The 20,650-nt window shown below is 35.6% G+C and overlaps 1 protein-coding gene across 1 annotated transcript in view; it reads right to left on the minus strand.

Moving 5' to 3' along the window:
* Positions 1 to 20,215, minus strand: part of LOC120636951 — a 39,584-nt gene extending 19,369 nt beyond the window's left edge. The window contains exons 1-10 of the mRNA XM_039908529.1: positions 20,129 to 20,215; positions 19,175 to 19,333; positions 15,602 to 15,781; positions 14,156 to 14,313; positions 12,033 to 12,158; positions 9,897 to 10,153; positions 6,830 to 7,028; positions 6,214 to 6,321; positions 3,081 to 3,231; positions 1,008 to 1,203 (exon numbers count right to left, since the gene is read on the minus strand). Coding sequence (XP_039764463.1) covers positions 1,008 to 1,203; positions 3,081 to 3,231; positions 6,214 to 6,321; positions 6,830 to 7,028; positions 9,897 to 10,153; positions 12,033 to 12,158; positions 14,156 to 14,313; positions 15,602 to 15,781; positions 19,175 to 19,331 — 1,532 coding nt within the window. The 5' untranslated portion in view covers positions 19,332 to 19,333; positions 20,129 to 20,215. The remainder of the gene's footprint in view (positions 1 to 1,007; positions 1,204 to 3,080; positions 3,232 to 6,213; positions 6,322 to 6,829; positions 7,029 to 9,896; positions 10,154 to 12,032; positions 12,159 to 14,155; positions 14,314 to 15,601; positions 15,782 to 19,174; positions 19,334 to 20,128) is intronic.
* Between the last annotated feature and the right edge of the window lie 435 nt (positions 20,216 to 20,650).

Here is a 20,650-nt window from a genome sequence, read left to right on the forward strand (position 1 = left end):
GTATGTTTTGCAATAACTATAAACCAGTCTTGAGAGAGAAAACTGCTTCTCAGTAGGCAATTCTACGTAGCTTGCTCACGCGTAAGCTCATCCAGTGGCTTGGTAGTTTTGGCGTCAACAAAGAAGTTTTATAGTTCATACTTTTCTAGAAGCAGCAAGACATTTCCTAAACCTATGTAGTAAAATTTACTGAATCAAAAATTGAACTTAGCGCGAGCGAAGCCGCGGGCAAAAGCTAGTATTAATTATAATTCTCCCTCGTGCAAATTAGTTTCCAGTTCTATTTTATGTAAATAGCGTTCTCTCAAACAGAATGGAATCGTCTAATGGCCCAATAACGGGAACAATAATAATTGTTTCCAATAATAATTGTATCCGACAATTGGAAATTTGCTTTTGGTCTTACGAGTCTGTGTTTGCCAATCTCTTGTACTAAGTACTTTCAAGGGTCAGAAGTTTATGTTTGTTCAAATGTTTACTAAAATATTTGAACAATTACTATAATATGATGGAGGTTGGTTTTCAGAATTACAAGACAGTAATATCTAGGTGGATTTGTAAAAATAGAAGTATAGTCTCAATTATTTAATGACTTCATTTGTTGAATCGGCTATAGCTCAGGACTTCGGCTTCACGTTCAGTGGGGAGTTCAAATCCAAGCACGTACCTCTCTCTTTTCTAAGATATAGACGTTTTCAGTAAATAAAATAGCACTTGCTTCAACGGTGAAGGAAAACATCGTGAGGAAACCTACATGCCTAGAAGTTCTCTATACTATTCTCACAGGTATGTAAAGTCGTCGACTAATCCGCGCTGGGCCAGCGTGATGGGCTACGGCCTAAATTCTTCTGATTGTAAATGAAAACCCGTGCCCGTTAGTGGCCAGTTTAGTTACGATAATGAAGAAGCATTTGTAAGCAATTTTATAAGAATCTCGATAAAATTGCTTTAGTTACAAAAAAATTTAAGCTGTTTGTAGAGAACAGCCTCAAAGGAGATGAAATTACCTTTTGAAAGCAAACACGTCATTGTTCAGCGCCAGTGACTCGTACCGACCAAGTCTAAACGCCGAGCGCATCCGCAGACTAATCAGTGTGCGGTATACTTGATAGTGAGAACGCACAGCTGATCGCTGATTGGCCACGTTTATGTTCTCGTACCCTTCAGCTACCGGAAGCCATGTACTTTCTGCTTCTGAGAAACCTGTAACATTTCACCAACATCATCCTTAGACTAATGATGTTCTTTTATTGGACATAGGCCTCCGTTCTAAAAAGGGCATTAGATTGGAGGCCTTTGCCCACGGAGGAAGAGTTATGTGTGTGCCTTAGTGATGATAGCCATTTTTGGTTCCACTACAAGTTTGCCCTTGACTGCACTCTCACCTGATGATGATGATGAAGTGATGATGAAGTGATGCAGTCTAAAATGGTAGCGGGCAACCCGTTTGGGAGTATGGTAGATACACCCTTAATCGGTTTCCCGCATTTTTTTATTTCTTTAACGCACAAAACAGATCACGACAAAACATCAACAACAAAATAGAGAGGGACTAAGAGTTTAGTCTAGTTAAAGATAGTTGGCGAGTTTAACGATTATCATCAAAACATCACATTTTAGACATTTTAAGCGAACACTTAACTTGTACCTCTACGCCAGAGTTTGGCAAAAACCAATTTCCAAACTTATACTGAGAATACCTTGACAACAACCTATTATCCAAAAAAAAATCGGTCTGGCAGTTAAAACCAGAATAACATGAGCCCTAGCCAAAGGCCCACCAACCACAAGACGTACGATATTTTGTTTTTTTTTTTTAATAAATAAAAAAATATATATACATAGACAAGTGCTTGACTGCAATTACACCTGATGGTAAGTGATGATGCAGCCTAAGATGAAGCGCGCTTGCCTAGAAGATGCCTATTCACTCTTGATTTGAATGTACCAAAATTATAGTTATCGGGGAAGACGGAAGATTGGAGGGCATTCCAGGCCTTTGCGGTGCGGATCACAACAACACAACGTAACAGTGCAGATTCTTTTGGTACCTCGCAGTTCGATGGAAGAAAGGAGATTGTTTAACCAAATCGAATAGCTCCTGAGCACACTCTCCGAAACACACATATACAAGACTATTATAAGATATCTAATTAAATTGGATTCAGTTTGGACGGAGACGTGAAGTAACAACGCAAAAAGAAGTCGGTTAAAAAGCAAGCTAGGTAACAAAATATAGAACTTGACCCCTGTAAACAAATAGAGTTTATTGAATAAAAACCCTTGTAAAGTCAGGTGAAATCTCATTACCGGCGTTCCATCTGCCCAGAAAAGGGTGCGGGCTGCTTGGTTTACGTGACACGGTAACGGGTCCTTTGTCTCGGATCTAATCCATTTGAAATGCCCTAAAGCTAAAACCTTTGTAATGTGTGGTCAAGGTAATGAAATTGTACAAAAAAAATAAAGATATCCTTTTGTTTTTGAGTACAGTTTTGTTAGTGATAACAACGTGGATCAGATCATCTAAAATACGCATGCTTCGCTCTTATACCGCCTGCTACGCGCGAATAATAAAAGCCTTTATTAATAATCTTATGAACTGTAAAATGTTTTTTTTTGAAGTAAAAATTCTTTAGGCGCGACTAGGGAGTAACTCAGATCTTTTTTCTGACGGAAGTAACGCTAACGTTAGACGTCTGTGTCGTTTCCGATATTTAATAATAATAATTTGGATTTATCGTAAGTATATGTCAGCTATGCTAGTATATGCTAGTGGCAAATATCATAATCAATTAGGATTATTTCTTTCCAATATTTTCAAACGGATCAATTGTGAACAGCAAAGTGAATTAAAAACAAAACAGCTTTAAAAAAAAGAGAGTGAGAGTGAGAGTTTTTTGAAAATCTCTAAATATACTTGTTTATTTATAACTTTTGTAATAAATATATTATTAACAATTTTTCTATTAACAAATGAAAATATTTATAAAATGTGACAGTGATATTAATGAATTTTAAATAGAATACTTATGTAATACTATACTTTGGGTTTAAGGTTAAATACGGAAAATTATCATCACCTGCGTTTTTTCCATTGCTCCACTGGAAGGGTGTCCGCACCGGGTCGCGGGACACATCTATAAAGTTGACCGGGTCATCCGTATTGCAGGCGAGTGGGTCCTTCGTCTCGGTCCACGGCACGAACCCATTTACCATACCTATTTCTTCGCCCTGCGTAATGGAAATAAGGACGCATTTGGAATAAATACGACGAATTATCAAGTAATTTTATGCGTTGAGGTTACGTTTTGTAACTCCCGACACGAAAACGACGGTGTGTTATAAGTTTGACGTGTCTGTGTAAGTGTGTATGCGTGTGACTGTCTGTGGCATTGTAGCTCCCGAACGGATGAACCGATTTCGATTTTGTTTTTTTTATTTGGTTAAACTGAATCAGTCTGGAGTGTTCTTAGCTTTGTTTGATGAAAATTGGTGCAAGATAACCACCGCCAGAAAATGGACACACACACTCATATGGGAATCAAATAAAAGTAAAACAATATACACTGTAACAAATTTCAAATTCAAGATGGCCGCCACCACAAAATGGCGAATGACATTTTGTTATTATGTATAAGGGGTTTTTTTAATTTTTAATTATCGTTATTACTTTAAAATAATGAACTACTATAGCAGTTATGTCTAAAGAAACTTATAAGCAAGTTGCTGGTTACATGGGTGACAATAATCATCTCCGGTTTATTAATCTATGGTGACCACAGTTCTGCTCTCTAAGAGTCGAGAGGGATTGATGTTTGATACTCTTGTGCCTCCGAGAACACGTTTAACCATCAGCCCCAGTTATTATGTCTACGGATATTATTAAATCACAGATTTAAGAACATACGGCCGATTGGCGCAGTGGGCTGCTACCCTGCTTTCTGAGTCCGAGGCCGTGGGTTCGATTCCCACAACTGGACAATGTTTGTGAGATGAACATGAATGTTTTTCAGTAGCTGGGTGTTCATCTTTGCGTGATAGGTGCGTGTGTCAATGTCGGCGTGTGTAAAGGCTCCCAAAAGAAATATTTCCAATATTTCTTTATAAACTGTACTGATAAATTGACAGTTAGACTTTTCTCAAAGGAAAAGTTAGTCCTAATCATTGCTTTCTGTAGCAAATAATAAATAAGTAAATCACTCTTTTTCCAAAGTTACGTAATAATAACTTTGGGATTGTAAGTAATATACTTAGTTATTTTTATTTTCTTTCATGAAACTTTCTAACAACCCGCTTATTGTTTAGTAAAAAACTGAAACAATTATTATACTGTCAACCCAAAAAAGGGGAAATAATATATTTAGATAACAAACATTAAAAAGAGGTTTTTGGTTAATTAGCATTTTTGTTACCTAATTATTCCGTCATCTAAAATCCAATTAAGACTTTTAATTGTAAAAGACTTAAAGAGTTTTATTAAATTTAGAACTTTGGTTTTAAATCAAAATAACTGGAAAAATATGTCATCCAAGTTTGTAAAATTGCTTTTTTGTTTGTATATAGACCAATAGATTTAATTTTATTACTTCCAATTAAGTCCTTTTTAAATTTTTTTTAAATCCTATTTCTATTCAAGCAACCAAAATTTACGTTCTCATAAAGAACTAAGTATATAACTTACACCTGTGGCTTTGGATTATTTTGTTCCGCTTAAATCATGCATTTGCCGATTGGCGCAGTTTGCTTTCTGAGTCCAAGGCCGTGGGTTCGATTCCTACAACTGGAAATTTTTTTGTGATGAGCATAAATGTTTTTCAGTGTCTGGGTGTTTATATGTATATTATAAGTATTTATGTATATTATTCATAAAAATATTCATCAGTAGTCATCTCAGTACCCATAACACAAGTTACGCTTACTTTAGGGCTAGATGGCAATGTGTCGTAGTATATAAATTATTTATTTATTTGCATCATTGGCACTAATTTAGAACTTAATATTCCCAGCAGATTTTTCATAAATTATAGACTCGATGTTCACAGTGTTAATTAAAATGTCAGTTTCACTCACACGGTATACTTTTTCTGCTTAAAGAATTGCAAGAATATCAAGGTTATTTATTCACTGCCCTGATTTAATTTTGATTTTAAGCTAATAGCACCTACGATATGGAAACAAAAAATATTATTTAATCCCGCATCTGAGTGACTTTTTACAACAACATGGATTTACACTCACAGTTATGCACAAATATGGATGAAGTTGTCACAATGAATGAGTCCCGCATGAATATTTTCGACAAATAACTGGTATTCTATAAGAATTATGCAAAAGTATGTTACTATGCAGAATCTCTTTGACTTGCTTTTATCGATTGTGCATTCTTAGATAAAACTGAGAAGCTATTAGAAGAATTAGAACAGCAGACTAAGTTCATCCGTTTTATTTTTGGATTGCGCAGATTGAATCATATTCACTCCCTACTTATCGGAATAATTATATCTTGGCAAATCAATAACTTCTTGTTCAATAAGTTGCACAATGTGGTGACGTCGCATTCTCAAGCATAGCTCAAGCTATGGTGGGTCCATGTTGCCGAAAGGGTTCATTGTCTACCACCCTATCCTATTTGCGTAAACCATGCTCTGCTCTTCCTAGACCAATGTATTAGGTACTTTGCTACCTGTGAGCATTTTATGTGCCCAACTACAGTATTATTTCTTCACCATAACATTAACTCACCACACTTGTACAAATTAATATTATAAAGATATATTTTCTACGAGAGATTTTCAGGGTCATGCTACCTGGAAATCTCTCTTAGAAAATATATCTTTAGTATATGATAACCCATTCCTAAATGTTGTGTGTAAGGTCAAGACTTAAGCAGCATTATCTTGCATCTCAAGACACTATTGGCTTATAAGTCTACACTGAAAGGCTGGATTTCTGACAGGTCATAGTTGCATGGTGCAAGATTTAAATCTGGCATTTACATTATAATAAGTATAGGAACCTACTCAGTATTCACCTACTCAGATTTCTTATCATTCATGGCTCCTTTAGAGATAAGTTTGCCCTTGTGAACGCCATTTCATATTAAGTATTTAAAAAAAAAACAATCATATTATTATTTTTAAACTGTATGCGATTCGAAATGTGACGCGCTTATCGCGCCGTGTCTCTTAGAAGTGAAGCTCTGATATTACCTACCATATAAGTGATAGCAATTCCGGGCAGTAGAAGCACAAGCATATTAAATGCGTCTACTAACTCTGGTCGGAAGCGTGACGCTACCCTGCTTTTATCGTGGGTACCAGTCTGCAAAAATTAAATCGTTGTTAATAATATAAATAAAATAAGATGTCCCAAAAAATCAAGATAACCAATGACAGAACTCAATGAAACTTTTAAAGATAAAATATCAATGGATAAAGACATGACGAACGCGAAAGAAGGCGAAGGACAGATGGATGTTGTTGCTTCGAAGCGTTGAAGTGGCAACCACGCTATTGTGGGTGATGAACCACGCTATTGTGGGTGTGGATGATGGGAGGGGGATGAATAACATCATGAAAGTCGCTAGGAATCCCTGGAGACAGGTATAGTGTAGAAGTCCTTGCAAAAAAAAATTTAGGATAGTTGATATAATAACAATGAGGTCGATCAATTTGATCTGGTTATTTTAGTTAAAGTTTCTGTAACAGAAGTTACCACAAATTATAAACATAATATCAAATTTAAAGTCATTTTACTACGTCCTATGGACAATTCTTTTATAGAAAGGAACAACAAAAAGAAAGGGATATCAAGTCTATAAGTTCATTACCACCCAATTTGCCGGATTCCGTAGTGGTTTGTAGGTCAACCATCGATCGATCGCATATTTCATGTCTCTGGCATCCGATTCCTTCGTCAAGTCCTCTATGAGAGCGAAATTGAATGGGATATGCGCCCCTGAGTGAATACCCTCGCCGTAGTACTTGACTGCGTTTTTGATCCCCGTTGAAGCATCTGTCATCATTATCCTGCAATAAGTTCAAAGGTTTTATTAAATAAAAGCTATTGAAAAATTCTATCTTAGACTAATAAATAAAGCTGAAGGGTTTATTTGTTTGCTTAACTACTGGTCCGATTTGATAAATTCTTTCAGTTTTGGGTAGGGCATTTATCGAGGCAATATATCATTACTCTAATACCAGTAGAAGCATAGCACCAATGAATAATGTTTCAAAATGGTTTTTCTTCCTATTTTAGTTATTCGATCAATTTGTTCCCCTTTAAAATTACGTAAATAAAATTCCGCGACATCATATGCGTATCTTTTAAGGTTGATTTATACGCAGACGAAGTAGCGAGGCACCGCTAGTTATTGAATAAAATATCACATAAATGGCTTTATTGTTCTGAATTCTTTGTAAGTGATAGTTTTCTAGTGATATAAAAAAAAATCATGGCTAACTTGCCTTTGTTTTCAGTTATAAGTTTTACGTGCTACAGAAAATTATTTACCAGTATAACCTCAGTATCGTAAATATCCTATAACAATCCACGGCTAGACTTATCTCCTCTCCAAATTTAAGGGTTTGCCCACAGTCAACTTGCTGTGCAGACGGATAGAATATAGTATTTTTTTGCGTTGTGTCAAGACAACGTTCAAATCTAAACTTAGAAATAAAACTAAAGGACTTTAATTTTCGTTTGAAAGAGTCTTTTACAGAAACTACGAGTTGTGTTTTTAAAATACTATTTTATTAATTTAATTCCAATTCCGAATTAATAAAGAAAAAAACGTTATACAACATCACGCTGCTACACTCAGGAGCTAAGCAAAGAGAAAAAAGACACAACGAAAGCTAAATGAAATCGTAGCTACGCGAGCGAGGATGTGACGCCGTATACGACATATTTTGTAGAAAAGCGGATGAAAGTGTGTATGGAAAAGAGTGCATTTTAGAACGCTTGCGTGATGTATTTTTTTTTAGTAATTGACGGAATAAGCAAATGGAGCACCTAAGTGGAAAAGTATTGCTTAATTACAGAGCAACATTTCATGCAAGGAGCACGTTCTGCAACATGCAGCCGTGGGTCCATCAATTTGAGGCGTAGGTTTTAAGTCTCACGTGCTTGTAATTATACTAAACAAAAACACCGGCAACCACGCCCTTTCTGACTGAAATACAGCGATGCTGCTTCGCGGCAGAAATAAGCATAGCGGTAGTACTTAGCAAGACAATCTCTGTCACAAAAGCTCTGCTACGACTCAAAGTCGCGGGAGGATCGCTAGTCTTAAAATAAAAAAAAGATAACAGAATTTCTCGTATAAGAGTTCCATTAACGAGCACGGTAGAGTATTGAGTGGGCACTTGGCAGAGATGTATTATTATGTCTTACCAACCAACGCGGTCCGGGAAAACGTCCATTACGACATTTTGTTTTAAGATCCGTACTGGCCGTTAATTTTGTAATGGCCTCCATCGGCATAACGAGGTTGTTAAAAATTTATACTCAAAAGCCTGTGACATTATACTAACGGATTTAAAAAACAATAGGGAAGCGCATGTATTTTTCTTTTTTGTAATTTTTTATTACTACATATAAAAGTTAAAATAATAAAGATAAAGTTCAAATTTCTGGAGTTAGAGCAACTCCAGAAATTTGAACTTTATCTGATCCAAAATCTGATTCAGATTCGACGATTAAATTCGTATCAATTTCGATACGCTTACATTTACTCTTCCTACTATTATTTATTCATAAAGGATGGACTCAAGTTGATTTTCATCGAGTATAGGAGTATCGTCGATAAAAATTCACGTAATTAATCAAATATTTATAGAATATAAAGGTATTTACTTTAAAACATAACAATTTAAACTCTAAAATAGTAGATCTTGTGTGTAATTATAATATATAATGTGTGTTGAAGAGATAGCTATATAGGACGCCAAATTGTACTTTCTACCCTAAAGCTATGTCTGTATTTTTATGAGTTTTCTCTGTGGAATACAACACAAATGTATTCATTCGTTCATTAATTACTACTAACGTCGCATGCTCGTTAGCGTAAATCTGTCATTTTATCATCAACAACTCCATAAAAAATTTACAGATTTACCTTACTTAACAAAAATATTGAAAAAACAGCGACTTTCAATAAAGTGTACATTATTTTGTGGCATCATTGATTTGAAATTTGTCATAGTGTCTAATATTCTACTAGTCACGCCAATTTGATATTGAGGGGGTTATGAAAAATTATGTATTCCACCATATTGTTGCACCGACCATCTTAAACCGATTTTTCTCAATCTAAGAAAATAGCTAAGAACACTCCGTACTATTCAAATTTCAAACAAAAGAAACAGAATCAGAATCGGTCCATCTCTTCGGTAAATACGATGCCACAGACAGAGACGCACACACAGAGACACGTCATACTTATAACAACCCGTAATTTTTGCGCTGGTGGTTAAAAATTATAGTTAGACTAGCGGACCCCAGCACCATCTGTCGGGCTGATTTGTGAATCCAAATTTGGTATGCGTTTGGGTGCCACACAAACGCATACCAAAAAATTCATTCAATTTGGTCCAGCCGTTTAAGAGGGGTTCAGTGATACACTCACGCACACAAGAAATATATATATGTATATATATTATATATATATATATATATATATATATATATATATAGATTAAATTATAATTATTTAAATTATAGTTATTTAAGGTAAATTAAAAAAAAATGTATGATTTAAATAACTTAAATTGTATTTATAAAGTTAATTAAGTAATGAACTTAGTACGTTATAAACTTATTAAGTTCAGTACTTGTATATTTGTTATATTACATAAGTCTTAAATTGGTTAATAAAATATTAGGTACAGTCTTACCTGGTGAGATTATCCCGGAGCGTAATAGCATCAAACACATCCCGAAACTGTGACATTAGTTCATAAGTCTCTTCCTGGTCCTTAGTATACACATGGTCTAGGTATTCGTAGTCGTCAGGCCCAAATCCTGGCCTTCCAGTCTTCGGCTCATCCGGGTACCGGCCCCCGAATAAATCCTTGTCAGTCTCAAACAGATGGTTTGCTGCGTTAATTCTCATACCTGCTACGCCTTTCTCGAGCCAATATTTTATTATACTCTAAAATAACCAATACCTTATATTATTTAAGGATTATTGATTTAGTTCTTGGTCTTTAACGTACATTTAACAATTAGTCTAGTATATTAAAGACAATTGAATTCGATTGGTAATTTCATTTTTCAAGTTCATAATTTAAATTTTTTATGAAGTGCCTACCTATCTCCTTACTCTCTCTTCTTTCTAATCTTTTGTTTTCTCAGGATAACAAGAATCCCATGACCATTTCAAGAATGCGAGCTACTCGTTTGAACCTTGTATTGGTATTGGTAACCAATTAAAAAAAAAACAAGATATATTTCCAATGATATATTTACTGAGTAATAGACTTATTTCGCAAACAATAAATATACAGAGGACTTAATTTTATGTTTCAAGGTAGGATTACTTTAAACGGCAAGTAAAAATGATGTTGATATTTAGAATCTCACTCATAAAAAAAAGTTTTGGGACTCCACGCTGCTCTAATGCGTTTAACCCGCACTGGAATCCTACAAACTAAAGTTAGTAACTCAACAAACTAAAGGAAGTTAGTACTTCCTCTGTGATGAGCCGTGAGAACAAACTTTTAACTGTTTGTGTTTTTACTGTATTTAAAGTAACATTTCAAGTACTTTTATAGTTTTGTTGGTATTTATTTTAGTAAATAAGTAGCTGGGTCATTTTGACTGAAGGTGTGCATTTGTAACGATAGATGAATGGTACCACTAATATCCATTGCAAAGCGTGTCGTCCATTTGAACAAAAATCAATAAGTATCTAAACATAAACAGGAAAAATAAAATTCAAGTGATTGAAACTCACTAAGAAATAATATATATTACCTGAAGTAATGAGAAGGAGCAAAAAAAAAAAATATTTCATTTTAAGTTCCATGCATCACTCTAATATTGCATACTAAGAAAGTTTTTTTTTTAATCTATTCATTTTCGGGACCGGGTTTGCCTGTTAGACCTGCTCGTTTAACATTAATTTAGAATTCGGTGCTACTCGATTTAACGGTGAAGGAGAACGTAGTGATTAAACCTCACCGCTTGAGACTGTTCTCAAAGTCTACCAATCCTCACTTAGCCAGCAAATTGGACTACGGCTATAACCCTTCGTATTCTGAGAGGAAAGCCTTGACCTATAATGGGTTGATAATGACGATGATTTTTCCCCCCCTTTAAATGTCAGCCCTTGGCTGCAATCTCACCTGGTAGTATGTGATGATGCATTCCAAGATGGTAGCAGTCTAACCTGTTAGGGAGTATGGTAATGACTACCACCTCATCGGCTTTTACGCGACATCGCACCGTAACATTAAATCGCTTTGTCGGTAGAATAGAATAGAATAGAAAAACTTTATTGCAACACAACACCACAGGAAAAATACAAAGAAAACAGTAATAGTATATACTGCTAGGGTGCAAAGGCGGCCTTATCACTAAAAGTGATCTTTTAAAGGCAACATGAGCATACGAAGCCGATAAAAAAGTGGAAAGTGGATGGTGCATAAAGTATATTCCAAAAAAAAAACAACTTACATGAACATACATACTACATTTACATATAGGTAGGGTGGTAACTAGCCACGGCCAAAGCCTCCCACTAGACCAGACCTAATATAAATTTTAAATTCCCCCTGTCGGGGATCGAACCCGGGACCTGCTAGTTAAATTCCCAGCGCTCTCCGTTGCGCCCGTGAGGTCGTCAAATCATGATCTCTGAAGAGCACAAAAGATCCTGGAGGGTCGAAGTGCATCCGCTGAAGCGGGCCTCATTACGAGATAGATGATCTCTGAAGAGTTTAAATATTGAAGTAGGAGTTAGAACATTTTAACCTAGAGTTAGATTAAAGAATATGATTGCTTACATATTGAAAACTGAAACTCCATACCTTTAATTCTTCTACAACAACTGGATTCCTGAGATTCAAATCCGGCTGGGAATTTCCGAACTGATGCAAGTAATATTGATCGCGGCTCGGAACGTAATGCCATGCACTTTTTCTAAAGACACTTATCTGAAATTTAAATGCGATTACCACAAAAGAGTGCAAGCGAGAGGTTTTTACAGACTCGCCAACGTGATTGGAGCTTCTTAATGAACTTGGTTTAAATCTAGTGCTGGATCTGGAACTTACATCATTAAATTTTACATTTAAGTCTCATAATATATTAAATCATTTATTTCTCTCCGTATTCATTTTTTTCTATTCTCTTCTCGAGCGGGTGAAGATCATTATCTACACCCATGTACACCCAACAATAGAATATCACCATAGTAAATAAAAGCTGTATTTGACAGTTTGACAGTTCAAAAATAGGAGTGCTCCGATCGTCAGCAAACTTTACAGGATTACTCGCCAGGTCAATCCGGAGATTCCCTGAAAGTTTCATTGAAATCGGTCCAGCCGTTTCGGAGCCTTTACGGAACATACAAACATACTTTCTCTTTTATATATATAGATAAATACATATCAGTATTTTCTGTGTTTACTGGAAAAATAATGTAGTTTATAGTTATGTCTCCAAGACCAACGATGCAAACATTATGTAACTCATATATCAGCAGTTATTGGTATACAACTATAGTTCCTAATAAATAGTATATTTACAACTGCGGTCTTTCTAGGTCACAAGGGAGATTACTAAGCCTTCTCGTTATCGCGTAACAGACATAATATCCGTTTCCCGCGTTCCTGTACATACAGTGAAGACACAGACAAGATAATCTGTACTATGTTTGTGGCATTTAAATTGACCTAGTATTTGCGGTATATAAATAGAGTTTATATTTGATAGCCGATTGGCGCAGTGGGCAGCTACCCTGCTTTCCTCCTCCAAGGCTGTGGGTTCAGTTTCTGTGTGCTTATAAGTATATTATAAGTATGTATGCATATAATTCATTAAATAAAATCATCAGTAACCTTAGTACCCATAACACAAGCTACGCTTACGTTGGGGCTAGATGACGATGTGTGTATTGTCGTAGTATATATATAAATATATTTTATTTTTATATATGGTATGGTACTATATATATGATTTCGCTTTTCCTCCCTGCCAACTTCAGTAGATGTAAGCTTGGTGCAAGTCTTGTATCGTACCTACAAAGCGAAGAAGTCTAAGCTACAACGTGTGGCATACGGGCTTTCGACGGGACCTGGCGTCTAGTAAATTTGGTGGTGGCCCCGTAAGCGTTTTAAATGTGGCACGACTCGCGTCCGACTCGGTCTAGCATATTCAAAATGTATCAATCAATATTGCCGTGAAATAAGTTATAGGGAATTCTAGTCATTCGAGAACTACGTATTCGATAAATAAGTATATACCACTGTGGCTTTCTAGGTCACGCTTTATCGTTAACGCGTAGCAGAGGAAATTAATATCATCTCCTGCGTTGTACTCAATTTTATTGATAGTCAAGAAAAAAACGAGACAGTTTTATTAATATCTAATTTTATACAACGTGTAAATTAACTGAAACCGAAAAGTAACTTCACAGGCTTTAGAGGTACATTATATATTGCCCGTTAGATTTTTCTGTGGAGCAGCAAGGCTTATAGTTTTAAGTAAACCACTGCCATTGTTTTTATTGAAAGTAATCATATACAGCACTAACATCACATGCAAAATTAAAATCAAGTGTCTCGTGCCACTTTATTAGACACGTGTCACGTAGCGTAGGTACTATGCGCGTGTTGGCCTTTCATCTTCAATAGGGTTGTCATAAGTAAACACTTAAAATATTTTAAATTCGTTTCTATGGAAAAATAAATTATATGCTTCTTTTAATTTAATATTTTTACAGGGTGATTCCATATGTAACATACTTGTGCACCCTTCAACAGTATTTCGTATTTCATTTACACGTTGTATAATCACTACATACAAACTGACTGGACGTTTTAAAAGTGCTTATAAACTAGACCCACTTTAAAATAAATGAATTGTGTACATTATTTCTTCGGTCTTAGTACGCAAGGTTAATGTTATGGTCACATAATTTGGTTCTCACCCAATTATTTGGTGGTCGCCTAAGTCCTTTAGTGTCCAAGTGTCCGTTTTCCCAAACGTACCAGTCACTGTAATACTCGTCTCTATGTGACGACTTGAAGAACCAGTCACTTTCATTACTAGTGTGGTTCGGTACGAAGTCCAATATAATTTTTATATCTAAAAAAATATATGTTAAAACACATTATAATTATTAACAATGTATTACTACTACTTCGTTGAAGCGGTGATAGCCCAATGGTTAGGACTTTAACTTCATTTTCGAGGAGGCGAGTTTGAATCCCAGCGCGGACCTCTAACTTATCTAAGTGTCGTGCGTTTTCAGCAATAAAAATATCACTTGCTTCAACTCTGAAGGAAAACACCGTGAGGAAACCTGCGTGCCTGAGAGTTATCCATAATGTTCTTAAAGGTGTGTGAAGTCCACCTATCCGCACTGGGCCAGTGTGGGCCTTAACCCATTCTCATTGTGGGTGTGGCAGTGGCATTTGGAATTTATAATTTTTGTCGTCTGTTCTGGTGGGGGCCTTCGGATCTGGTTAATTACCTCCCTCCCAACAAAGACGTGCCACCAAGCGATTTACCGTTGAATAATTTATAAGGGGTATGGGTTTAATTATTGAATGGTAGACTGTTTAAGTCTCATCTAAATGTTTTGCCAACTTAGACCAGCTTGGCAACTGGCTTACCTCGAGGTGGGTGATCCCCCTCGAGGTGGGTGGACAGATGACATCAGGCGAGTAGCTGGGAGCCGTTGGAGGCAAGCGGCCCAGGACCGTGCATTGTGGAACTCCCTACAAAAGACCTATGTCCAGCAGTGGACGTCAATTGGTTGAGATGATGATGATGGGTTTAATATAACTGGTATACCGACTACAGCCCCCCACCATCTTACACTACCAATAGCTAATTTGTAGTTAAATAAAAAAAATACTGCCAGTGACTTTTGTTGTTATGTTTTCGTTTTTCTACATTTTTTTTTATTTAACTCTTTATTATACCTCTACACCACTATGAACTTAGGAAAGAAAAAAAACAATAGAAATACAAAAACAGAAGTAGAATACAAAAGGTGGCCTTATCGCTTAGTAGCGATCTCTGCCAGGTAACCTTTGGAATAGGCCAAGATGAGCGAGAGCGGACAGGTGGTGTAAGATTATTATAAACCTACAAATAGTTACAAATAGCTTAATACAAACACATAAACAAAACATTGTCGCACGTATACCAACACTGTGCACTTTCCAGTGCGCGTTCACATATCCAACTCCTTGGGACGATTAGCTATATGCATAACTTTTTTCTTCTTTAACTAGTCTCTTAGTATCTTCTTCTTTCACGCAGCAATGTTCGCCTTTATATAATTAGTCGGCAAGAAGAATTATAGTACATTAAGGTACACAACAACACAAGCTACCGGTACAGCTAATAATGATGTGTGACTTACTTAGTTCATTAGCCTTCTTCAGAAGGTGCTCAAAGTCCTCTACGCTGCCATATTCAGGGTGAACCGAGTAATAATCGGATACGTCGTATCCGAAATCGTGCATCGGTGACTTGAAAATGGGTGACAGCCATGCCGCATCTATACCTAGATCTTTTAGATATTCTAGTCTTGAAGTGATACCTGAAATATCAATGTTAATCTTTGTACTCTGGTGCGGTATGCACTACCTTTACATAAAGCCTGCGAAAGCAGATTAATTCGGTACTTATTCATATTTTAATATCCCAGTATGGATAACGCCTGTCTCAGGTCCTCCACGCTGAAAGTCGCTTAAATCAAACCACCTAAGACCAAGGATTTTATAAGTACCTACAATAGACCTATGTGAATGCAGTGGAAGTCAATCGGTTGGAGTTATGATCATGATGACAAATATGGATTACGGGGTGTCGGAATTTTTCCCTTTTCCTCATAAAGCCACGTCTAGCTGTCATGCGCAACCTCTTCCACGTTCTCGGTCGTTTGACAAACCATACGTAGGTATCAAAAGTATTGTTTCCGGATCACCGATGATATTTTATCAAAAGATGCTAAGCGATAAGTATTATAATAAAAATAAGTATACAATCACTTTTGAATGTATAACATTAGTGTATAACAGTGGCGTGCATCTCATAGATGCAAATAAGCAGTGCATACCCTGACCTAAGGGCCTCTCAGACCATAAGGACGACTTAAAATTTAAAGATTGAAAAAAAATTAAACAATTTATAGAAAACTATAAAAGCGCCATCTAGTTAAAACCGGCCGCACTTCTATGTAAATCAATGGACAAGTCCCGTGTCATGGTTTAGAACTAAAATAGACAAACTGCATAATATTTCGACTATATTTTAATTTTGAGTTGTAAACAGTATCCCTAAATAAAAAATAACGCTTTAAATATAATTTAAATCTCATAAAATTAGCTGGGGTTTTCACGATTAAGTATCCATTGCCGGGCAAATCGTTTATTCGTCGCTCGAATTAATGCGCCGCGCCGCCGCGGTCTCCATAGAAGCACGGCGATTGAATGCATCTGTCGTTACTTGTGTGCACCAGCACACAAGGAAGTTCTGGTGTGTAGTGATATAATCGCGTGCGTGCTTACACAATATTTGGCTCTTTCTATGTGTGCGAGTTTCCCAGGTTTCCAGTACAGGGGTTTCGCTTGTGTGCAAATCTTAAAAGCACTGCTTACGGAAATTTGAAATCCAAATGTATGCTTTGTTTTTTTATAAGCACAAGTAATTTGCTTTGTTTGTTATTGTTTTAAACGGCAATAATTCTTTTTTGTAGTTAAAAAATTTATCAATGAATTTTATTACATTCAAGGTCTTTAGAAATTTATAAGTACCTAATTTGTTCAAAAAGTATATTAAAATAACCAAATTAAGAGTTGCCGAATTATGTTAAATAAATTATTAACGTATACCAGGTGCCATTGGTAACTGATGAAGTAATATTCTTCAAATGACAACTTTTAATAGCATTTGTGTACTAAGAAAATATTACGGACATATTTTGACTATGATATTCACATTATCGCTGGCGATCGCTCAGCGCCATTATTGTTTACCTTTTACCTACTGTCATAACAACTTATATTCACCGAATTAGAATTAATTACTGTTTTTTTCGTTTGCTGTACGGTTGTTTGTAAATAGTTACAATTATTATTGTTAACATTAACTTTTGTGACAGTGTACTGTTTGTAAATGATTGTGAGGAATATTCTTAGTGTAAGAAAGTTCTTATATTCGGCGTGTGATCTGATGGTTCAGTGTGCTTGGAAAATGTAGGTAAGTTTAGAGCTAATTCTTAACTAACGTATAATTGAGGTTATTCGTAAATGAAGGAATACACCTACAAGGAGCGGCACGTAAAAAGAGCTCTGACTGACTTACATAAACAGGCGAATAGCAGTGATCAGTTTTTTGTTTCATTATTTATTTATAATAATACCTACCTATGTTTGTTTATTATTTACTAAAAAAACATTATTTAATGTAATTGCCGCAATGGCAGACAATTTTAAAAACTCGCTAGTCGGTCGTCTCAGAGCTTACTATACCTACTGGAAATAGGAGATGATGAGAAGATCTACATGGGTATCACAAACAATGTTAGGTTAGGTACCTACTCACAAATGAAATTATACAGTAACATCAAAATAGCATGTTCAGTACCTATTTTTTTTTATGCATACCCTGACCGAAAACCCTATGCACGCCACTGGTGTATAAGAATCCAACAACCGCTTATAGCTAGTATACAGCTGCAATAGCACTTCAACTCTAAATTTTCACCCTTTGTGGTAAGTTATAAAGGTAGTAACGAACCATGACCAAAGTTTCTTAATCGCACAAAACAGATCAGAGCCAATTTAAAAGGGTCGTTTCCTAAATTGAGTGTTTTCCTTTGACCGTACCTTTTTATAATTTTTTACCCTTCAACACGTAATAGTCTGTAAAACCGTGAGAGGGGTTGTTAAAAACATAGCTCCGCTTAGCCGACTTAGGCCGCCATTTATTAAAAATCCTGTGGGAACTGTTAGTTTTTCCTGGATAAAAAATATTCCACGTTAATCCTTAGGTTACCAAGCTTTATGCGCCTTAAAACACTGGTCCAGTGCAAGATGACTAACACAATTTTTAAAAAAATGACTTGTAATTTGCAGACGACAAGTTGCAGTAGTGATAGCACTGACTTTTGATTATAAAATACAAATATGTATATAGGTATTCAATTAAAACTTAACAAATTTGCTTATTTCATTATATACTACTAGCTATTGCCCGCGATTGATTTTGTTTTTTGATGTGGCATTCAATTTAGTTGTAGTTCTAAGTAAAAATTTAAGTATTCAGTATCGCTAAGCCTTAAATGAGGGGTTTGCTATTGTCCGCTGAGGAGTTGTGTCCTATATCTCCAACATACATTCAGATCCACACAAAGTTTGAGCAAAATTAAACACATATTATAACCTCTATAGTACAAAAATAATTATTTAAATCGGTCATAATTTGTCGGAGCTATGGTGTAAAATCGTCAAACACTTTCATGCCCTCTCCCAAAGAAACCGAGCTTAATGTCGGGATGAAAAGTATCCTATATTACTTCCAACACTTCCAAGAATACTTATGTGTACAAAGTTTCATGAGGATCGGTTTAGTAGTTTTTGCGTGATAGCGTAACAAACAAACTTACATTCACATTTATAATATTAGTAGGGATAGGTATGTGAACTGTATATATATAGCCTAATGGATAGAATTTCGGCTACACTTTCAAGTTTTAAGTTTGAAGCCCAACACGCACCTCTAAAGTTATGTGTGTTTTAAGCAATTTGAGAAAACCTGCGTGCCTGAGACTTCTCCTTAATGTTCTCAAAGGCGTGTGAAGTCCACCAAACCGCACTGGGCCAGCGTGGTGGACTACGGCCGTAACCTTTCTCATTGTGTGCCCTGTAGTGGGTCGGAAAGGGGTTCATATGATGACGATTTTATGGAATCCGACTTTATCCAAAATTACCATTTATATCACCAATTCCATCTCCGTCGCTATCCATAAAAGATCTCGGGTAGATTTGATAAAACACCGCCGTTTCCCACCAGTCCTGCTTCACGTTCACATTTTCATATCTAGCCTCGATTGAAGTTAGTATAACGGGAAGTATTAACTGCCACATGACTGAAATAAAGTTTATACGTGGGTAGAACTACTGTTATTGAGAACGACTGTTCTTTACAATTCGATTCGTTAGCTAGGATGGTAATTTTCTTTAGCGTGCGAATTTTTGCGAGCAGAAATTGTGTTGTGAAAGATTTGTTAATGTAACCGACACAATATATTGACAAACGTTGCCATAGTAGTACTAAGTGTATAATAATTCAGAGCTCTCAAACCTTGCTCCAATCCGGGTTAGCGGGTTTTACCAATTGTTATCAATACCTATAAGCTATACCCGGACCGTCGGCACGAGCACATTTCGTAACTTTACAACTAAAAAATACCTAGTAATTATTTTAGCCCCGAATGGATTATCTAACCTGAACCTTATGATCTGTACTTTCCAACGAGGTAGTTGAAAGTTTTATCAGACTGTAAAAAAATATTTCACGAGTACGAGTTTATTTCACGAGTAGGTACGGATTTTTTGTAAAGGATTAGAGAAAAACTATAACATTATTATCAATCAATTAATGAAATCAATATTTACATAAGGTCACAGGTATAATTAAAAAGTGAAAAATTGTATGACCTTCATAATTTTGTATTACAAATATAAGATAGGAAGACGGAAGGATACTAAGAACACAAGCACTAAATATGTTGGGAAAAGAAATGTGACTTTTAACAACGGTTTTTGTCTATTATATCTGATAAAAATATATACCTGCGTTAAAATAGCACTGTAATTACCAAAAAATTCTCACACATTTTAGTCTAAAATAGCACTATACGATTTATAGGACAAACACTTACTTCTACGAGTATTTCTGAACTGTTATATACATAAGGATTATAAAGATGTGAGTCACATTGACAATTTCTCAACCTAGCTAACACATAACGAAAAATTACACTGAGCAAATTAAACGAATAGTCACGCTGCTTTATAGACCACTAGCGAAGTAGATGTTTGCAAACATTCCTTATGTTTATAATAAACTTCTTCCAATTTCTTTCATTGTAAAACGAGTAGTTTAATAAACTTGATGTCATCGTTTTATGTAATATGAGCTCATAGTCCTAGCCAGTTTTAGTATTTCAGTAAAATCTAGCACCGTTTTTACTATTGTTTCGTTTTGGGCTGGCTTGGAAGGCATTATGTGTAAATTATTTGTTTTTATATGCAAGAAATTGTTAATAAAAAATTAATAAAACTCTATCAAAGCTGTATTATTATATAATATGCCTAGTAAAGGCTATAAACAATGCTTGCATGCCATATTCGATTGCTTTATCAGGTAAGAAATTATTTTTTTATGTTTAAAAATCCCAACT

This window comes from Pararge aegeria, chromosome 3 (genome assembly GCF_905163445.1).
Source record: "Pararge aegeria chromosome 3, ilParAegt1.1, whole genome shotgun sequence".
NCBI lineage: Eukaryota > Metazoa > Arthropoda > Insecta > Lepidoptera > Nymphalidae > Pararge > Pararge aegeria.